Here is a 19,508-nt window from a genome sequence, read left to right as displayed (position 1 = left end):
TGCAATTGAGACAAGCTTATTGACAAACCGTACTGCATACTAATGTAACCTGTTTCAGGTAGCCCAAATACAGAAAAAAAATGTATACCTTAATGACACTCTAGTTTTTCTGATCAAGTGGGTAAGACTGTGAGAGTGATGCTGTAATTGCAAGAGGAGCAACAGAGAAAGAGGAGGAAAGAGAGACAACTCAACGACTGCAGACTCACAAGAAAATATACAGTAATGCTGCTGTGTCAATAAAAACAAAACATTCAGCCCATTTGGCTGGAGGTCCATATTAGGGGCATATTAGGGGTCTGGACTTTAAGAACAGCCTTGAATTGACCCAAACACCTGAAAGTTGTTGGAGTTGTACTTATTTGCAAGATCACTGTTCAGATGATTTAATATCTGATACACAGCCTCTGCGCTCCCATCCCCTTTCATTTCTAAGATGTAGCCCTCTGATATAAACCTATTCTGGTTGTACCTGTCTCTACAGCAGAAAGCTGACCAGAAGTGACTGGCTACTCTCACTTTAGACCAATAAGAAGTATAAGTGTTCCCCGGAACGACCCCGGTCACAACATGGGCTGTACTTTGGCTGCACTTATCTGCAATTCTCTGCGCTACTTTCGTCTCCACCTGGTTATACCACCGTTTGTTATTTTGGGCTGTCTGTGGAGCAGCATTGGTGAGGGTGAATGAGGAATCTGCCTGGTCTTGATCACAGCTTTGGCAACGGGGGTAGCATAGTGGTAGCCTCTATGTTTGTTGCTCTTGTCCGTGTTAGTGAGAGAGTAGATCCTGTCAAGTACTAGCTGGAATTCTGTCGGGCACTTTTGTCCGTTGGCAGAACGCTTTGCTCTCGCCAGCAACCATCCTAAATTTGTGCTACTCTTTTTGCAAAGAATGAGGTGCACATACTCTGTGCCCCCCGGGATGTGAAAACTGGCATCACAAAGCTTCCATATGCAAGGAACACTGCCCCATGACTGCAATTTGCCATTTGTGCGTGTAAACCACCGATGTTCGCACACACATGCATGCATGCACATTGCACACGCAGAAACACACACACCCACACAAACAGACACACACACATATATATATACACACATGTAAACCCACTCTCTCTTTCTCTTTCTCTCTCTCACACACACACACACACAAACACACAGTTCATGTTGTCATGTTGCCACTTGTGCATGTGAACCACCAATGTTCGCACACACATGCATGCACGGCACGCACACAAAAACACACAGAGTGCCTGTAACTTTAAGAAATACAATTAGCCTTCAGTCAGTTTTAGGGTAGTGAATAGTTGTGCATAGTGTGTAAGGATATGTGGATGCAATTAATTATGTTTTCTATGTCATTATATAAAATAAATGTTAAAAAACATGCCTTATTTTGTGGATAGAATGCCGTGTTTCAAAAGTGTGGTTTAGGCTACAAAGGCAAAAAGTAAAGTACTTGTCAAATGTTTTGCTTGCATAAAGGGAGTCATTAAGCATAAACTGCTCACAGAGTGTAACGCCTTTTGTCCACGAATACCGGTACACAAATTAGTTTGCATTGTGTCCACAAAATGCTGAAGAGAGCACATATGAATTTCGGTCTTTAGTGCTAATCTGCCCCGGTTCTTATTGATTATTGACTTGCCTCTGTGAAATCTTTGCCGCTAATATTTTGCTCCCCATATCTGTTTTTAAGGATGATGGAGAATATCTCATATTTTCCAATGAGATTCTGTGCTATGATAACGCTGTCATAGACAGGAATCCTTTCGAGGATCTTGGATTTTCTTGCAAGTATCCCAAACTGAGTAAAGTGGTGACTTTTAAATACAAAGCTCACCACCAGTACGGTGTTCATTTTAGGACATCCTCAGACTCAGGTGTCAGACTCAGAAAAACATCGGTCATCTTCAGACAAAACAGCCTCAGCGTCAGAAAAACCTCTGTCATCTTCAGACAAAACTGCATCAGCGTCAGAAAAACTTCTGTCATCTTCAGACAAAACTGCCTCAGCGTCAGAAAAACCAGACTCAGGTGTCAGACTCAGAAAAACATCTGTCATTTTCAGACAAAACTGCCTCAGCTTCAGAAAAACTTCTGTCATCTTCAGACAAAACTGCCTCAGCGTAAGAAAAACCTCCTCAGATAAAACTGCTTCAAACCAAACTGCCTCAGAAAAAGTGGAGTCAGGTCTCAGAAAAAACGCTGTCAGAAAAAACAGAGTCAGACGAAAAAGTCTCAAATGAAAAGTTATTGTGGGGACAGAAGAAGACGACGGATACAGAACGGTGAGTTTAATATTATGCTTAATACGTTATTCTGTCACTGGCAGGGTAGGAATTTCACGGCGGCGACGACGGCCGTGGTAGCCCTTGCGCTGGCCGTGAAGCCCCTTTGAAAATCATAGGTTTACAGGCCACGGTGGCCTTGGTGCCCCCTTCTTTCAATATTCTGCTTTGTGTCCTACTAATAGCGATTTTTATTTAGCCTGCGGCCTGTCAAAATAATCTTAGCATTCACAGCGCAAATTAATTTAGTCTTTTACGCAGTGGAGAAAGTGACATCGCAAGAAAGTGCGTCCAAATTCACCCATTCTTCTCAGTTGAACTACTCGCGAAGTAGCCTAGTCATCATACAGACATCACAAGTGATGTCACATGAAAGAGCTTTTTCTCAGCTTTTCAACGATGTTAGCCGATAACTGCTGTGTTGAACGGTTCGCGAGAAAAGTCAATAATATAATTAAATTTAATCATACATTCTACTGAAGGTTTTGCGTCCATGATCTCCCTACCCATTCATCTCGGTGGAATACTTCACGAACCCTTCTTTTAACACATGACCAACCATATATCAGAATAAACAGCAGACCTTACCGAACATAAAGGTGTAAAGCAGTCCCCTGTACAGTTAGCCGTTCCAGAGTAATCCAGTTTTGAATTTGCAGTAAATTTCGACATGCATTGATGTCTCCAAATTTGGACTTTAAGTTTTACAATGTGTTTAAATTGTTCCACATGATTTCATAACGGGCCAAATACAAAATAAATGTTACACATATCGCCTAGATATTGGTAAATCAGAGGACGGCTGACTAAGAGTTTATGAAAGTAGCCTGATCACAAAATGCTAAGCATGCATCTAGGCTATTTGAGTTTCTTAAAGATGAGCTGTGCTTAAATTTAAATTGTTCAATACATGATTTCATAGCAGGCCAAATATAAAATAAATGTTATATTTAGCCTAGATATCTGTTTTTATTAGATGATCAGATGATTTACAGTTATATGTAATATGTCATGTTTCATGTTTTTGTAATGTTTCATGCAATGATGCAGGTCTACTGCAGTGAATAGGCTAAATACAACTTTGATCATTTTTATAGCCTACTACTGTATAGTTAACTTTGGCCTTGGTGCCCATGTGGCCTTTGTGCCCCCCACCAAATATGCCCAACTGAAGGCCAAGTGGCCTTGCCCCCAGAATGGTGAAATTCCAAGCCTGGTCACTGGCATGTTATATTTGGTGCTTGGTTAGATGTAGAAATTATAAGTAAAGGTAGAAAGTGATCCAATGGTATACACATTGTAGGAAATCCATGGATGTAACTTAGCTAACCTCACTTCGCTAGTAACATTAGCAGCTGCTGTAAGGCACATACTGGAGTAAGCTACGTACTACATACAGCAAAATAATTTGTTTTTCAGAGGGACTACGGTACATTCAATGAGCTAGGGAAAAGTGGGTTAAACATTTTTCCACCACCAAAAGTCCAGAACAACACCTGGACCATTATTTCTTACTTTTGCTAACCGTTTCCCAGTTGTACACTACCTACCAGTAAGAAACCTGTATCATTATCATCACATCATTATTCCCAAACCCCCATAAAGACAAATGTGCTATGTCATGATGTAATACCATATAATACCATTATGATAAAACATGAAATAGCAGGTACCAACAACAAGGCACATTTCTCTAAATAAGTTAAGATAACATCTCATATGAAATGAATTCAACAACGCTGCAGTTATTGTCCCCTGGGGATTACATTTCAAGTACCTGTCTATCTTTATGTCTGTCTATTATTGTTGTGCAATGACAAAGACAACTGCTAACGTTCTATAATGGTATTATATGGTATTACATCATGGCATTGCACATTTGTCTTTATTTAATACTTAATACTTTTCTGAGACCTGATTTTCTGAGACCTGACTCCACTTTTTCTGACAGCGTTTTTTCTGAGACCTGACTCCTTAGAGATGTTTTTCTGAGGCAGTTTGGTTTGAAGCAGTTTTATCTGAGGATGACAGAGGTTTTTCTTACGCTGAGGCAGTTTTGTCTGAGGATGACAGAAGTTTTTCTGAAGCTGAGGCAGTTTTGTCTGAAAATGACAGATGTTTTTCTGAGTCTGACACCTGAGTCTGGTTTTTCTGACGCTGATGCAGTTTTGTCTGAAGATGACAGAGGTTTTTCTGACGCTGAGGCAGTTTTGTCTGAAGATTACCGATGTTTTTCTGAGTCTGACACCTGAGTCTGAGGATGTCCTAAAATGAACACCGTACACCAGCCAGCAATCAATGTCACGTCGCAGAGGGGCTTTGGTAAGTTCACATTGCAGTTTAAATTCTTCAAGTCAGAGGCATACAGTCAAGTAGAGGAACCAAACTCCCCTCTGGAGTTCGACCTGGGAGAGATGATGTAGGGTAGGCTACATGCAGATCGAGGCCATCTCTTCTATTCCCAACATTGAGTTGCGAGCACTCGATTGCACCGCTGCTCCTACTGATTGTCCTAGCGATCAACGCAAATATCCGATTCTTCAAAGCGGGTAAGATCAGTTGTGAACGTTTATGAAGCGTCATGCAGGTGCAAGATAGATAATCTACTAAAGCAGTGTTTTTCAAACTTTTTTGTGCCACGGCACACTTTTGACACTTAAAATGTCCCACGGCACACTAACATCCTGTGTGAAGAAAAAATAAACATACCATAGCCTAAACTTTCAAATAATACACAGATATGGCCTTATAATGGCTTCTATGCAAGACCTGCTCAATAAAACAAGCGCCCTCTGTTTCATTTGTAGGTGAATATATCTAATTTAATTGTTGTTATGAACTGGAGATGTGATGATTCTGTGAATACTGGATATGGGGGCCCCTACAACGCCTGCATACCACAAATAGTGCAATGATACAATGAGAGCATATGGTTATAAATTATTTGATGCAACAGTTGCTTTTCTGGACCAGTGAGTGACATTTGGGTAATTTTCTGCGGCACACCTCATGATCTCTCACGGCACACTGGTTGAAAAACACTGTACTAAAAGAATTAACCAGGTCTATCTGACATCCACAAATTAGATTTATGAAGTAGTATGAAAATGACTTTCATTAATATTGAAAAAAGTGATTATCTGTTGATGAGATATTAAATGCCCATATAGGGGAAATGTCACAAATGGAAATTGACACAAATGTTTAAGTGATAACCCCTTACAAGAGAGACTTTCTAATGACGAGACACAGCACTCAAAAAATCCTCCATAGAAATGCATGGGGTTAGTTTGTAACGCCAATATGGCCGTTGTCTACACATATCCCACCCTGATCCCACTCCTTCCTCGCCAAAACGTTGACATGTGTATACATTGAGCCAATGATGTGGTGTGTTGTGCAGACATCGTGCCAATCATGTGTTGTGAACTCGCTGCTGGAGCACGGTTGGTGTCGTGAAGCCTTGCGCACGTGCATTTCTGCCGAATAGGATGCCCGATGAGTACCCAAAAAGCGTTGCATTATGGCCCCTGAGTGGAGGGACTTGCCTAAAAGGACTTTGCTTATACTAGCATGTCTCACCAAACCACATTTGAACAGAGTCTGGGCACACATTGCAAAATGTTTTCAGTCATTGCATGCTTATGGATGTGTTGGTTAATTCCAAAACCATTAGTGTCCAAACTATATTCTCTGATCTCAACTGAAAGCAAGCTGGCTAGTGGCTACCATTATATTGCTATTTCACAGACGTAAAGTGGATGAGACTGTGGAGATCTATACCAATGGCAATAACTCAAAGGTCCAGTTTGCAATGAAGGCTTTCAAGTTTATCGGCCTCCATGACCAGGTAATGATCATAGCTTATTGTGCAGACAGTCTACTGTTCATGCAATTATGTAAGGTCAGTTATTGTCCTGTTGGTTCTTGTGATTAAGCCATGTCCTCGGTGTGCAGGTGTTCATCACCTGCTCCACCATGCTCTGTAAGGCCGGCACACAGGGCAGCACGTGCCCTCAGGGCTGTCCTTCATCACGTCGCAAGAGAGAAGCTCCCAGCCTGACTGATGATGATTTTTTCCCCACCGAGGAGCATTCTTTCCTGCCTGTTGGCCAGGTTACCTACCTCACTGAGCACCATAGGCGCAGCAGGGATGCCCTCCTCGAGACCTCACGTCACTTCATCTCCCAGGGTCCCGTGCGTCTTAGGCCCCAGCGAAGTGTGCCCGATCAAGGTAATGTAGCCAGAGACCACTTGACCAGTGATACGAAGGGTAGCAATCAGTTAATTAGAAATCCTTTTCCTGGATATTAACCTCTGGTCACGTAAAACAATACCTCTGTATCATATATAATATCTGGGTCATATATTATTAAAGATAAATGTATTAAAGATCATTCACAGTATGCCATAGAGTGTGCAAATGAAGCATTTTAAATTACACCTATGTTGTTATTATACATTATGATGTATATCCCATCAGTGCAAATAATCTATATTTACAAAATGTGATCAATACATCTCATAAATCAGGTAGGTAAAACCCACATCCAAAAGCATAAAAAAGAGACCAACGCAAGGAGAAAAACAGTCCATCCCTCCACGTGCTTGTTTCAGGTAGGCACATTCAATGCACATGCAATGTAATCACTGTAAATTAAGAGTATGCGACACATAGGTGATGCAAGGAACAGTTTGAGGGAGACAGAGAGACAGAATTTCACAACAAAGGACCTGCTGTTCAAAACAAAACTAGGACACAAATTTGTAAATAAACAAACAAATAAAGCCCTTAATTCTGACCCATTTGGATCAGTCAAACATAAGCCAAAAATGGTCATGTTTTGAAGGCCACGGTAAATTTCCAGATCTCTGCTGATTTGGCCATAGTCAACTCCTCTGGTAGATCATCGAGTTCGGGCGGGGGTGACATGCCCTTTTGGTCCAAATGGTTCTCCAGGGTGGATCTGATGCTGAGAGAGAGAGAAAGAAAGAAAGAGAGAGAGAAAGAGAGAAGACAGTCGGACAAAAGAGGAGAGGGGAAGAGCAATGGAGCAACAGTTAACATTCTAGTCCACTGTTCTCAACACACAGCCCCCCTTCTCACTCTCAGCCCCCAGCTGCTTACTCAGTGGGTGACCAGTGCAAGCTGGGATTGACTAGAATAGATGGACCAACAGACTGGGACTACGGGAGAGTGTTATGAGATGGATGGCAGAATGGAATGGGTCTTACTCCCAGTGCGGTGCGTAAGACTCCTCATTCTCAGGGTTGGTCTTCAGGAGAAGTATCTCATTGAGCTCTCGAGAAAAGAAGTCAACATCAGTCAGGCCAAGAAACCTCCTCAATCCAGTTCTCTCCTCTTCTAAGAGTTTGCCCCGGAACTCCTTGGGAAGGCTTTGGAAAGGATCCTATGGAAGACAAAACACTTCAGTAAACCAAAAAAACAGATGGTCACACACTCTTTTGTGTAGCATATGATGGCGCAATGCTCACACGAGTGTACAGTAGCTAAATGTATTAAGACAACATATGCAATATATACAACAACAAATACAATATTTTTTTTACTCTAGGCCCAGCCGTATCTAGCAGGTTTTGAAGAATAAATTACTTTACACAAAATATTGATTATTGTATGGCAACTATATACTGTAACACAAATATTCAAATATTTGAGAATGTCGTTGAAACACTGAATTTCATCTCAACACTTTTGGCCACCACTGTATATTGTATCTGACAGGGCATACCGGAAATGCTGTTCATGGAGGTGAAATGATTTACATAAAATGCAAAATCATTAATATCGCCTTCCTGCATACATCAAATATCATTGTCTGGTTGAGAGCAATGATTAAAATATGGATACTTTACAATAGCAGCCCAAGATATCTCAGTAATCTAGAGTCTCTAGAATAACAAAGCAAGTATTACTTGTATGAATGGTCAGAAGGGCAGCTAATGACATCATCAATGACATAACTCAGTTAACTTTCAAGACCGATGAGCGAAACACACAGATACATACATACACACACACACACACACCTGTCCTTTTTTGAGCATCAGCTCTGATTTCCAGCAGGTAAGGAACTGCCAGGTGGCCACACAGTGCTGCAGGCTGTTCTCCCCCAGCGCCTGTGGAACATCAGACACACAGAGGGGGGGGGGGGGGGGGGGTAGCTGCATTAGGTCACTTACAAGAATTAAGTTATCTAGGTTGACATTTGAATCACAGAAAGAATATACCCTGGAAATCCAGAGTTCTCGCGAGAGCACAATTTGAATTGTGCCCAAGAGATACTCTGGCCAATGAGCAATGATCCAAATTTCTTCTATCTCTCGGCGAGAGGGACCAATCAAATCGGTGTAAAGCGGGACAAAGGCGAGCTACACTGATGACTGACACTGATGAATTGTTGTGATTGGTCGTAGCGTTATCGCGTGCAGTGAGAGTTTCAAATGCATGCTTGGTGCCGCCCCTCGAATTGGGCCATTTTCATTACTCGTGGCCAGACCCTTAATCTGAAAGATTCCAGGGTCTGGTTTACCAGGCTAGAAAGAATAGGGAAATTAAATAAAATGCTGTTATGCTTTTCCCAACAGTCCAAATTATCATGAAAAAAACATGCCTTCACTTGTGAAGATGACAAGATAACAAGAATGATAAGTATTGAACAGTTATCTGTTCCGACCAGCACCTTGACCATGTTGCTGGATATCTGCTGACCCATCCTGAGTGAGTCCCTGAGGTAGGGGACCAGCATAGGTTCTCCACCACCACCGGTTTTCCCCAGGAACCGCAGGCCGATCTCCACAGCGAACACAGCATCGCAGACGTCAGTGAAAGATTTTAGCACTACCTTCATGTCTCCAAGCACAGAGCCCTTCAGAGGTTCCTGGAAATGATTAAGCATTTTATTGTTATTGTTATTGTGTGTTTTTGTCTTTACCATTCTCTCTATTCACATCAAGTCAGGATGATTATCAAAGAAGAGAATCTATTTTACACTATTTACACTAATGACTTAATTAATGACTTAATTAATTAATTCATTCATTCATTGACTGTTACACTAAATCAATTAAAAAAAAAGCATGATATGCGTTGGGTTAAACAGAAATTGTACCTGGGGTATTTTACGGCTGACATCTGCCAAGATAACAGAGAAATCCTGCTGATGGCGGTTAAGGTACTTTGAGGTGTCCTGCAAGCAGAGTGATATGGCAAAGCATTGGTAGGCAGTTACAGATGCTATTAAATGCATTTACAGGGACATAATGAAAGTTTAGACCTATGTCATCAGGCTAACTGTATTTGTTTTAGGCATTTTGGTATTGACACAAGGGGGAAAAAACGGCAAAGACAGACCTCAAAGAAAGAATGAATTTTACCTAAATGAAAAGTAGTAATTGCATCTGTAATTTTACAAATGACATCATTTTGTGGAGTAGATCAAGGGGATAACATAAAAAAAAAAAAATAACTCACTACTTGGATAAGAGGTTTTCCTGCCAGGAACCTACGACAGAGTTCTCTCTGAATGCCCAGCAGGTTGTAGCTCATGTCCGTCTGTCTGCCTGTCACCAAGGTGTAATGACAGTGAGCCAACACCAGGGTCAGCAGCTCACGCTCTGGATGACACAGGGCAAGCTGGGTCTCCGACAGCCCCTCCACAGTGATGCTGTAATCACTGCATTGGCAATGGGGAGGAGATGAGAGACTATCAAAGACTGCTGACTCACAAGGAAATGTAATGCTGTGCTGCAACTGTCAGCCAACACAAGTACATTTACACACAAACAGCCAAACATACACACATAAACAGATGCATGCATACAAACACACACACACCCACACACCTGTCATCCTGATTCAGTGTCCGCGTCTCTCTGACCAGACTGTTGTGGGTGTCGGACAGGAAGTCGATGAGAACTCGGAGGCAGGAGCCTGGCCCATGGCGACTGGGAGACAGGTATGCCCCTGAGCTCTCCATCGACAGGGCCTTTCCACACAGATCCTTTGGAACACCTCTCTCAGCTAATCATAGGACAGAAAGATTAATACATGCATGCCAAACACACACACACACACACACACAAACATGAAAAACATGCAAATATGTACATAACATGAAACTATATATATATATTTATTCTAGATGGACATACACATACACATGCACCAACATTTGGGGGAAAAAAGTCAAGTGCAAATGAAGAAAAATGCCTTCAGCTATACTCACAGTCTCTTGCCAGCTCCATCCTGAGACAGTTCCACACTTTTATAAACGTCTCCACTCGGGCCACCAGCAGTGTCTTCTGATTACCTAACAACAAGCAAATAACAAGTCTTTCACACATGCTCTGTCTGCACTGACAACCAGTATTCGCCTTAAACTGATCTAATGGTATGAGTACTCACTGAACAAATAGACAAATGAGAGATGAGTAATGTCAGTTTTTACTGTACACACAATATAGACTGACACATAAAACATGCTGGTTTTAAGAGGCAAAATGCTACAGTTGATTTACAAAATGTTCAGTGTTTCTTGTAATCATATGTCATACGACTTAAGTGTAAGTGAAAGTCTAATTGACAGAAACTGTGATGGAGTCTCTGTAGGAGTTATCCCCAGGCTGGCACGAACCTTTGTGGATCTGCTGCAGCACCTCTGTGATGGTCCTGGAGGACAGGTCTGTCTCTGTGGGGAAGACCCGCAGCAGGTCCACCTGTAGGGCCGCCAGCTCCAGCAGATGGCCCAGCTGCCTCACACACGGGACCTGATATGGTTGTAGGAACAGTTACGAAGGATGAGAGATGTGGTTTTACAGAGGGTCAGAAGTGCCATTTCACATTAACATTCATTTACAACAACTGAATCTGCTACCATCTTTCTAAAAATTGTGGTTTTGGTCATTTTGAAGTCGTTTTTCAATTTCCGATTAAATAAAACTTGTGATCCCACCAGTATTTTGCAGTGATTTGTTCTGATAGTTCTGATAGAAGCATTTACCAGCACTTAACAATACCCCCCCTTCTTTCTTGAAGAAATGTCCAGTGTAGGGCAACCCAATATTCAACCGTGCTATTTTATTCATTGTCAATATGCTCGATCAATGATTTGGATACACAGCATTCCAAAACAGAAGTAATTTTGAGCTTTTGCCTTTACTTGGATAGGACGGTGAAGTGTGGACAGGAAGGAAGTGAGAGAGAGAGATGGGGTGGGATCTGAAAAATGATCGCAGGTCAGATTCGAACCTGGGTCTCCATGTCCCCTTGTCATTTTACCTTCTTGAGGAAGAGGGAGAGCAGAGGAACCGAGTCTCGCTCATGGCTCTGTTCCACCACCTGCATGAGGCGCTCCACACTCAGGTTTTCCGGAACGTTCCAGAAGGAGGACTGGTGGGTGGGGCAGTCGGAGGGCAGGGGCAGCATGGGCCGGGGGTCGGAGTGGAGGAGCCTCATGAGGGGGCTGCCGGACAATCGGTCGTCCGCACTGACCGCCTCCTGAGCTTGTGTTAGCTTCCTGTTCAGATCCTACGGGTACGTGTTAAAAAGTCTCTTTAAAATCATTTAAATATCACACATACTGTAATCCACCTTTGAGACCATAACAATTAATGAGCAATATGAAGAGAAATTAAAGATGAATTAATTATCTTGAGGGCTTTTTTTTTCTATCTATTTATTGTTCCTGTCTATTTGCACCAGGGTGATACCAACGAGAAGGGGCCGGCTGCAGAGCCGCAGACCATAGCAACCGATCTACCACCACCAATCTACCACAACGGATCTAGCACCACATGCGCTGATGTTCTTCTTACTTAGATAATAGCTGAAACTAGTTTAGTTAGTTTAGTAGCTGGTGTGTCGTGTTGTATTTTATTCATTGGAATAAAACAACATCTATTTTTTATATAGATATATTTTGTTTTGTTTTCTGTGTGTTTCGGGAGTATTTCAACCACGATTGCACTGTTATCTCGTCAGTATATGATAACGTTTTGACTATGTTACAACTGGTACGAGCATGACAAATAAAGTGATCAAATTGCAAATTTCTCCTTTCTCCATCCTCTGTAAAGGAGCATTAAAAGTTGATATGAACAAACTAAGTTAGCATAACCTATTAGCTAAGTAGAACATCAGCACAAGAGAACATCAGCGCATGCGTGAGCTAGCTGCTAGATCCGCTGTGGTAGATTGGATGCTATATGGTCTGCGGCTCTGCAGCCGGATACTATTGATACCAACAGCTGGAAGCAAATCATACTAAGCTAATAAAAGCTGCTTTTGGTTCTGATTCTGGTAAGGAATAATGAATAATTGCAAATGTACATTGTTCCTGTCTAGGGATTTTCATTCTACAAGATGCAGAGCAAGTAGCAAGTAGCAACAAGGAAAGGTGATTTCCAAACCTGAAGTGTAGGAGTGATGACAGAGTCACAAACTGTTTTCTCCCATCGCTCACGACCCTGTCTGGAAGCCAAGTCTGCCCTCTGCTGGTATGAATCTGCAAACACACGAAGAGCAATTGCAGTGTTATTTATTTCTAAATAACAAGAGAAGATTGTAAAGTTCTACTTAAAATAATGCACAATCTATCTTTCTCTCTCTCTCTTTCACACACACACACACACACACACACACACACACACACACACACACCTCTGGCTGAGGCGCTTAGAATCAGGTGCACGATGATGGCAGTGTCATCCATGTTCAGGTCCAGAGAGCGTCCCAGAACCTCCATGTCCTTCTCCAGGTGATTGTAAAGAAACTCAATGACATTGTGGACTCGGTGTTGTATCATTGCGCGAACTCCCTTAAGTCACAAAGGCATAGAAGGACTGTAAGTGTAAATGCAGACCTGAATCTACAACTGACGTCTAAAATCTGGGACAGTACAAGTAATGAACAGTACAAACAGAACATAAAGGCATCCAATGCAGTTTCAGGGGTTATTTTTGCTACTGTGCTACCCCTATATGTGGATTTGTTGACAAACCAGCAAAGATAAACTCCAAAGAGCCATGTCGACTGACAAGTAAATTTTACGTGATTTTATGCAAATAGTAGGCTACAGGGGTTTCCTGTGTATAGGCCGCATTGTGTATAAACCGCAGGATAGTGTTTTATGCAAGTTGAAAAAACAAAACCATATTAATACCATATTAACTGCCCTCGTGTATTAACCTCATAGCTGAAGAAATTTAGTAAAATCAATGTATAAACCATGGCTAATAGTTGGGAAATTAGGGTTTTGCACAATTGCCATCAAGCAATTCATGATCCTTCGGGGAGAGCAAGTTTCTTTTGCAGTCTATGGTTGCAAGGCTGGTTCTCTGTAGACGGCTGGGTTAGAACTATGCTAGGCACGAGATTCTCCCTATTACAGGTTAGTTTACCATCAAAATTACTTCTAAGCTGTTATATTAAGGTAAAACACTTGCACAGGATATCTCCAAGAATGACAGAGCTCTATAGGGCTAACGTTAGCCTACCAGCTGATTTTGAGCTGTCCCCAACAGCATGGCCAGATGAGTGAGAAGCCTGAGCAGGCAGGACTGGACAGAAGACATCTGCCGTTCGGGGGCCTCGGACCTCAGCCTGGCCTCTCCCAGGATGTGCCCGGGTTGTGTCTGATCGCCCACTCCTCCAGTCGCAAGGGTGAATCCTGCCACGGGATTGTGGCTCATGCCACCGATCGGAACGCCGCACTCTGGACATTTGGATACAGCCATAGGTTTTCCACACTAAAACAGATGGCAGACGACAAAACAGAGAGATTGTATTCCAACAGTAAGTGGGTTAAGAAATGGTATGGCATGGTACTGCACTGATATCAACAACCCAAGATACTCTTACTTACCTCTCCGACGAAGGAGAGATGGCCATTGGCACATTCTGTCAAGAAGAAAAGCAAGCTATTCTGTAACATCCTCATAATCCAGTTCATGACTTTAAAAGAGGAAGAAACGTACTATGTAATGATGGAGTTTCCTCGCGTCATGAGATACTTACTGTACTTCTTCAGGTTTTGTTCCCTCCCAGTCGCCATCCACTGTTGTGCTTGACTGCTGTTGTCATCTGGCATGGTTGGCAAAAACGCACCCTAAAAATAGAGTTAGTTAGTTAATAGAGTAAAGTTAGTTAGTACAATAAGCCATTGAAGGCTTTAATCATAACCTGTTTTATTTACAGACACACTTTATTACCAATCTATTCTTTCACTTTTACCAAATATCTTCAAAAGATCAACTACAACTGTAAACACAAGAACACCTCCATTTATTGTCCATGTTATTAATAAACCCGATTGTAATTGTTTTCTCACTGTCATGTTCTGTGGCTGTGAAGCAATGCGCTGGAGCTGAGAGAGCAGCCGGTTCCCACTGTGGAGAACGCTGCCTGCGTGGACCAGCAGCTCCAGCAGGGTGCGCCGGCGAGCAGACATGCCACGGTCCAGTTGTAGGGGAGAGCCCGGTCCTCCAACCCGATTGGATAACAAAGCAGTGCAGAAGTCTCTCAGGTCACCAGGTATATTAGTTTTTAGGAAGTCCTCTAAGGCCTTAATCTCCTGTGTAAGGAAGGCAGACCATCGGAAAAATGGTCAATGACCTTGACATACTGTGAAAGAGAAACAACTTGCAAAATAATGTAGTGCAGTGCAAAGAGGACATTTTAAATGATTTAATATACAGTATATATTGATAAATTATATTTGGTAAATATAATTCTAACAATGTTTTTACTTACGTATTTCAAAGTTAAACGGAACTACAATAAGCGACTGTGTCGAAGTAACTTAGGAGGAATTTTAGATTGCTTTTGATTTGCTCCCAAGATTCTTGGCACTCGTTACCTGTGGTCTTGGATGGAGGTTAGAGTCTGGGGACACCAGGCGACAGGTGACCTGTCTGAATACGGCCAGTGAGAGGGGCACCAGGCCAGCCGCACTGGAGCCACCAGCAGCCTGGACACAGATGAAACAGAACAGTCAGATTCTTCTCTGACCACTACGGCAGCCAGAACTCCACATTTTCTACATCTTAAAGGCCCAAGTATACTTCTACGGATGCGGATCTGCAAAATTTGTCACACTGTATGTCCGGTCCATATGGCCTTTCTGTGCTGCAGCCAAATTTTGTGTCCGTGTGGGTATCTTGCGTATTACAGTAACTGTGCATACAAGTAGATGTATGGTACAACGCCAACCCAGTTAGGAGATACACACGCAGATACATACGACTGTATGACTGTACAGCATAACCGTACGCGCAGAAGTATACTCGTTGCTTTAAACTGTTTTGTTTTTTTTGTGCTCAAGTACCGATGAATGCCTAATGCTATGAAGTAGCCTATAAGTCATGAATCATTTAAAACCATTAAACCACTTTTAGGTTTTGTAATTTGTATGCATGGTTACTCTTCAATCACAGACCTGGAGGACAGCTTTCAGGGCATCTGTTCTAGTCTCCATCAGTGCCTGTCCAACCCCATCCCTAAGCGTCCGGTAAGACTGGCCACTGCACAAGTACCTATCCACATCTGCTGGAATTAGCCTCTGAGGAAGAGACAGTAAAGTCAGCTAAACAAAGGAGAACTGTGATCTGCACTTTATCTCGTAACTGGTATCTAAAGTTTACTGTATATTAGACTGAGTTTAATGGTATATGACACAAAACAAATTTTGAAGCAATGTCAAATACATGACATTTGAATATTTTGAGCAGGTTTTATATTCCAAGTCAGAAGTTAGCTTTTACTTTTTACTTCACTTCACATCTCATGTCTGAGAAAAACATCAAGTATACCCCACTGTCTTTAACATCCTGAGATATAGACAGACAATTCCGTCAAGTTACAGTGAAACCTCTGATAAATCTGTCGTGGGGAAGCAAAGCCACCTGTGCCACTGCTCACCTGCAGTCGTATGACGTCCGGAGGGAAGGCCCAGGCCGAGGGGGGGCTGTTCATGAGGGCCAGCACCCCGTCCATGCCAGCCAGTCTGTTGAGAACCCGCAGCAGGTACACACGGTACCAGTCGTTCCCACGGTACGCACAAACCGCCTTCACCTGCTCCAGGTACTTTTGCCCCAGATCCCCGAGCTCACCTGGCCCGAGAGAAAACAGAGGTTCACTTCAGAATCCCCTGCATGACTTTACAAAAATGCTTGACAAGCTTTATGTGACGAGACAGGAGAGTAAAAATGAGTGCTTTTGAACGAATTAAGTAAGTACTGTACATGTTATTCTAAGACAAACTTTTCACACACATGCAGACACACATACACACTTGCATACATACGCACACACATACACACAAACACAGACACGCAAACACACACACACATGCAAACACACACACACAGCAAACACACACACACACACACACACACACACACACACACACACACACACACACCCCTGTGGTTGCCCCAAAGCCTTCTGCAGCAGACTGGCAGCGGTGGCGAGGCAGAGTCGGAGTTGTGCCAGGGAGAGGAGGAATTCCGCTGGGTCCTGCTGCCTGGTGGGGATCTGCCCACGGGCCAGTCGGCTAAGGAAGGCTATGTCCTCCTGCAGAGTCTTCCTCTCTGCCTCCCTGTCCTTTACTGCCCCAGCTGAGAAGCGCAGGGCATCCTGTTACAAAGCAGAAACATCACAACATCCAAGACCATCAGAATATGTTAAATATATACAGTACATGTGCTTTTTAGAGGCTTTCGTTGGTAAACTAGGTATCACATAGTAGTAGCCTCAAGGTGAAGATGTAGTTATTGTCAACGGTCAATTAATGATGGCATAAAAATGTGACCGAATATTGAGACACTGACATGATCAGTCCATTGCAAGCAAACTCTTGACAAATTGACTTTAATAAAAAAATATATATAAATAGCATATAAACATAAATTAATCACTGGATTTGCTAACTCCCAAATAATACAGTAACTGGTCAAACTGAATACTTCAGAAAATTCCAGGGAGCTGGGAAACATACTTGGAAACAGTTGACAAATAGCAGGTAGAGCTCAGTGCGGTCCTCTTTGCTCATCAGGTTCTCCGCCAGGTTCTGTAGATAGTTCTGGATATGACCCTTCACCTGCTGGAAGCTACAGGATAAAGGAACAACAGATGATGTTTAGTGTGCTTGTGTGTGATGACTGTGCCATTGTGAGATAGACATAGTTGTTTAATTGTTTCATGTGCCTTGTCCCCATAGAGTAGCTGATTTCTCTGATAAACATTTAGAATTTCTCTGAAAATTCCTAGAACCCTGTAAAGCCTTCTGTTGATGCTATCCATAGACACACAGACAGTGTGTGTGATGATGATGGCCATAACGTTGTTTGAATGAGTCAGAAGTTGTGCATATCAAGTAACAGGAGGAGCTCCCATTTCCTTTGCTTTGTCCCAATAAAACCATATCCTGATATATCTGATAAAAGCTCTTTCATGAAAGGCTCCTTGAGGTTACTTGATGTAAGGAGCCTTCCCCTGAAAGGATAGTATTACTTGTACATGACCAAATTACATGGTTGGACAAACCTACACCTTGTACTGCGGCCACCCACCAGGGGGCAATACAGAGGTGTCAATACTCTGCAGCTTCAAGCATACCTGTGTTGCAGAAGAAGTTTGGGGAGTACGGAGCGAACAACCGGGCTCTGGTCAACACACTCAAGGAAAGGGGTGAGCTCTCTTGTCTTGTATACATCACCTACAACAGGAAAATATAAACGTCACCACTAATAGGTAAAACTGATTAAGTGTGCTAAGACATGGAATTATGATAAAGATGAAAAGAGTTAATGTAGCCACCTTCAGTTATCAGCAGACAATTCACCATCAGATTACTGTAAAGTTCACTATAATATTACATCACTTGATATGAAAAGAGTTAATGTAGCCACCTTCAGTTATCAGCAGGCAATTCACCATCAGATTACTGTAAAGTTCACTATAATATTACACCACTTGATATGACTCATTCATTTTCTTTCAATTAAGTTTCTAACCATTTCCTTACAAATGAGCATACATAGTCTCTAAGAGCAGTTCTCTGCGTTATTTGCAAACCTTGTGCAGAGATGAGGAGTGAGAAGAGAAGCTCCACCACCTCCTCTCTGGGGCTCTCTCCCTCACACAGGCAGAAGCGAGACACCACCTCCAGGAAGAAGGAGTCACAGCACCTCCTCATGTGGCGGTGTTGCTCCAGTGATCTCCTGTGATAGGAAACAGCAGTTCAGTGCCTGTTTGCCTGTGCTGTCACCTCAAGTCAATGGCATGAGGTGATACAGATCCCATATAGCTGATCAGTCAATTAAATTGTCAATTAAATTGGGAATGCTTCTAATTTATGGGCTCCTCATTTATAGTTTATCAATATGACACATCATATCTTTAATCTTTGAACTTATCAATATAAATCAGTATATCAGTTTAACAGCTTATCAGTATAAATCAGTATACCACAATTACAAAATGGTCAAAATCATTAAACTTAATTATTATTTGCAATTACAAGAAATAATCATTAGCTATTCAATCTAATAATTAGCTATTCAATCGTAATAACAAAATCACTACAAAGCATATATGCCAGTTGTTATTCTCCACTCACTTGATACTCGCAGAGACAGCCGGCTGGAAGTCCGCAGGCAAGTCCGTCCTGCATGCGGGGCAGCGCTTTGCTGCTGTCTGAACGATTTGTTGGAGGCACCGCAGGCAGAGGATGTGCTTACAGGGCAGAACACATGGCTCTGTGAGAGACTCCATGCAAACTGGACATATCAACCCGAACCTGCGAATAAGCGGGACATACGCAGTGATAGAATAAATACTGCAGCATCGGTTTCAGTGTCCTGAATCAGGGAAATAGTGGATGAGGGTGATGGGATGAGTTTTCAATCTGACAATTTAGGGAGAATACAATTAGTCTCGACAAACACTGCAACAAGTCAAAAGAAGCAAATTCTCAGAAACACACATCCGCAGGTGATGCACAGCACAAAGTACACACTCCATGCATTCTGACCTGATCAATGTCTTCGTAGGATGACAATAAAATCCAAAAATGTCTGTTTTGGAAGCATTACAACATTTCCCTGTGACCATCTTATCTGTCATTATCTGCCATACAATATACAGTAGAAGGTAGCATCGTAGTGTTATGAAAGGTATTGGATGCAAATGAGC

At 42.3% G+C, this 19,508-nt stretch overlaps 1 protein-coding gene across 3 annotated transcripts in view; it reads right to left on the bottom strand.

Annotated features, from left to right (window-relative positions):
• Positions 1 to 6,660: 6,660 nt before the first annotated feature.
• Positions 6,661 to 19,508, bottom strand: part of rnf213b (ring finger protein 213b) — a 37,533-nt gene continuing 24,685 nt past the window's right edge. For all 3 annotated transcript variants that reach the window (XM_048232748.1, XM_048232749.1, XM_048232751.1), the window contains exons 40-63: positions 18,934 to 19,113; positions 18,390 to 18,535; positions 17,931 to 18,030; positions 17,311 to 17,422; positions 16,735 to 16,949; positions 16,233 to 16,422; positions 15,751 to 15,873; positions 15,172 to 15,282; positions 14,644 to 14,886; positions 14,331 to 14,421; positions 14,179 to 14,213; positions 13,811 to 14,062; positions 12,975 to 13,131; positions 12,725 to 12,819; positions 11,595 to 11,843; positions 10,951 to 11,083; positions 10,543 to 10,626; positions 10,160 to 10,337; positions 9,789 to 9,990; positions 9,427 to 9,504; positions 8,998 to 9,195; positions 8,345 to 8,434; positions 7,529 to 7,704; positions 6,661 to 7,266 (exon numbers count right to left, since the gene is read on the bottom strand). In XM_048232748.1, the coding sequence (XP_048088705.1) occupies positions 7,131 to 7,266; positions 7,529 to 7,704; positions 8,345 to 8,434; positions 8,998 to 9,195; positions 9,427 to 9,504; positions 9,789 to 9,990; positions 10,160 to 10,337; positions 10,543 to 10,626; positions 10,951 to 11,083; positions 11,595 to 11,843; positions 12,725 to 12,819; positions 12,975 to 13,131; positions 13,811 to 14,062; positions 14,179 to 14,213; positions 14,331 to 14,421; positions 14,644 to 14,886; positions 15,172 to 15,282; positions 15,751 to 15,873; positions 16,233 to 16,422; positions 16,735 to 16,949; positions 17,311 to 17,422; positions 17,931 to 18,030; positions 18,390 to 18,535; positions 18,934 to 19,113 (3,574 nt within the window). In that variant the 3' untranslated portion in view covers positions 6,661 to 7,130. The remainder of the gene's footprint in view (positions 7,267 to 7,528; positions 7,705 to 8,344; positions 8,435 to 8,997; positions 9,196 to 9,426; positions 9,505 to 9,788; positions 9,991 to 10,159; positions 10,338 to 10,542; positions 10,627 to 10,950; positions 11,084 to 11,594; positions 11,844 to 12,724; positions 12,820 to 12,974; positions 13,132 to 13,810; positions 14,063 to 14,178; positions 14,214 to 14,330; positions 14,422 to 14,643; positions 14,887 to 15,171; positions 15,283 to 15,750; positions 15,874 to 16,232; positions 16,423 to 16,734; positions 16,950 to 17,310; positions 17,423 to 17,930; positions 18,031 to 18,389; positions 18,536 to 18,933; positions 19,114 to 19,508) is intronic.

Source organism: Alosa alosa, chromosome 22 (genome assembly GCF_017589495.1).
Source record: "Alosa alosa isolate M-15738 ecotype Scorff River chromosome 22, AALO_Geno_1.1, whole genome shotgun sequence".
Taxonomy (NCBI): Eukaryota; Metazoa; Chordata; class Actinopteri; order Clupeiformes; family Clupeidae; genus Alosa; species Alosa alosa.
The sequence above is the reverse complement of the archived record's forward strand: the minus strand, read 5'-3'. Positions and strand labels throughout refer to the sequence as shown.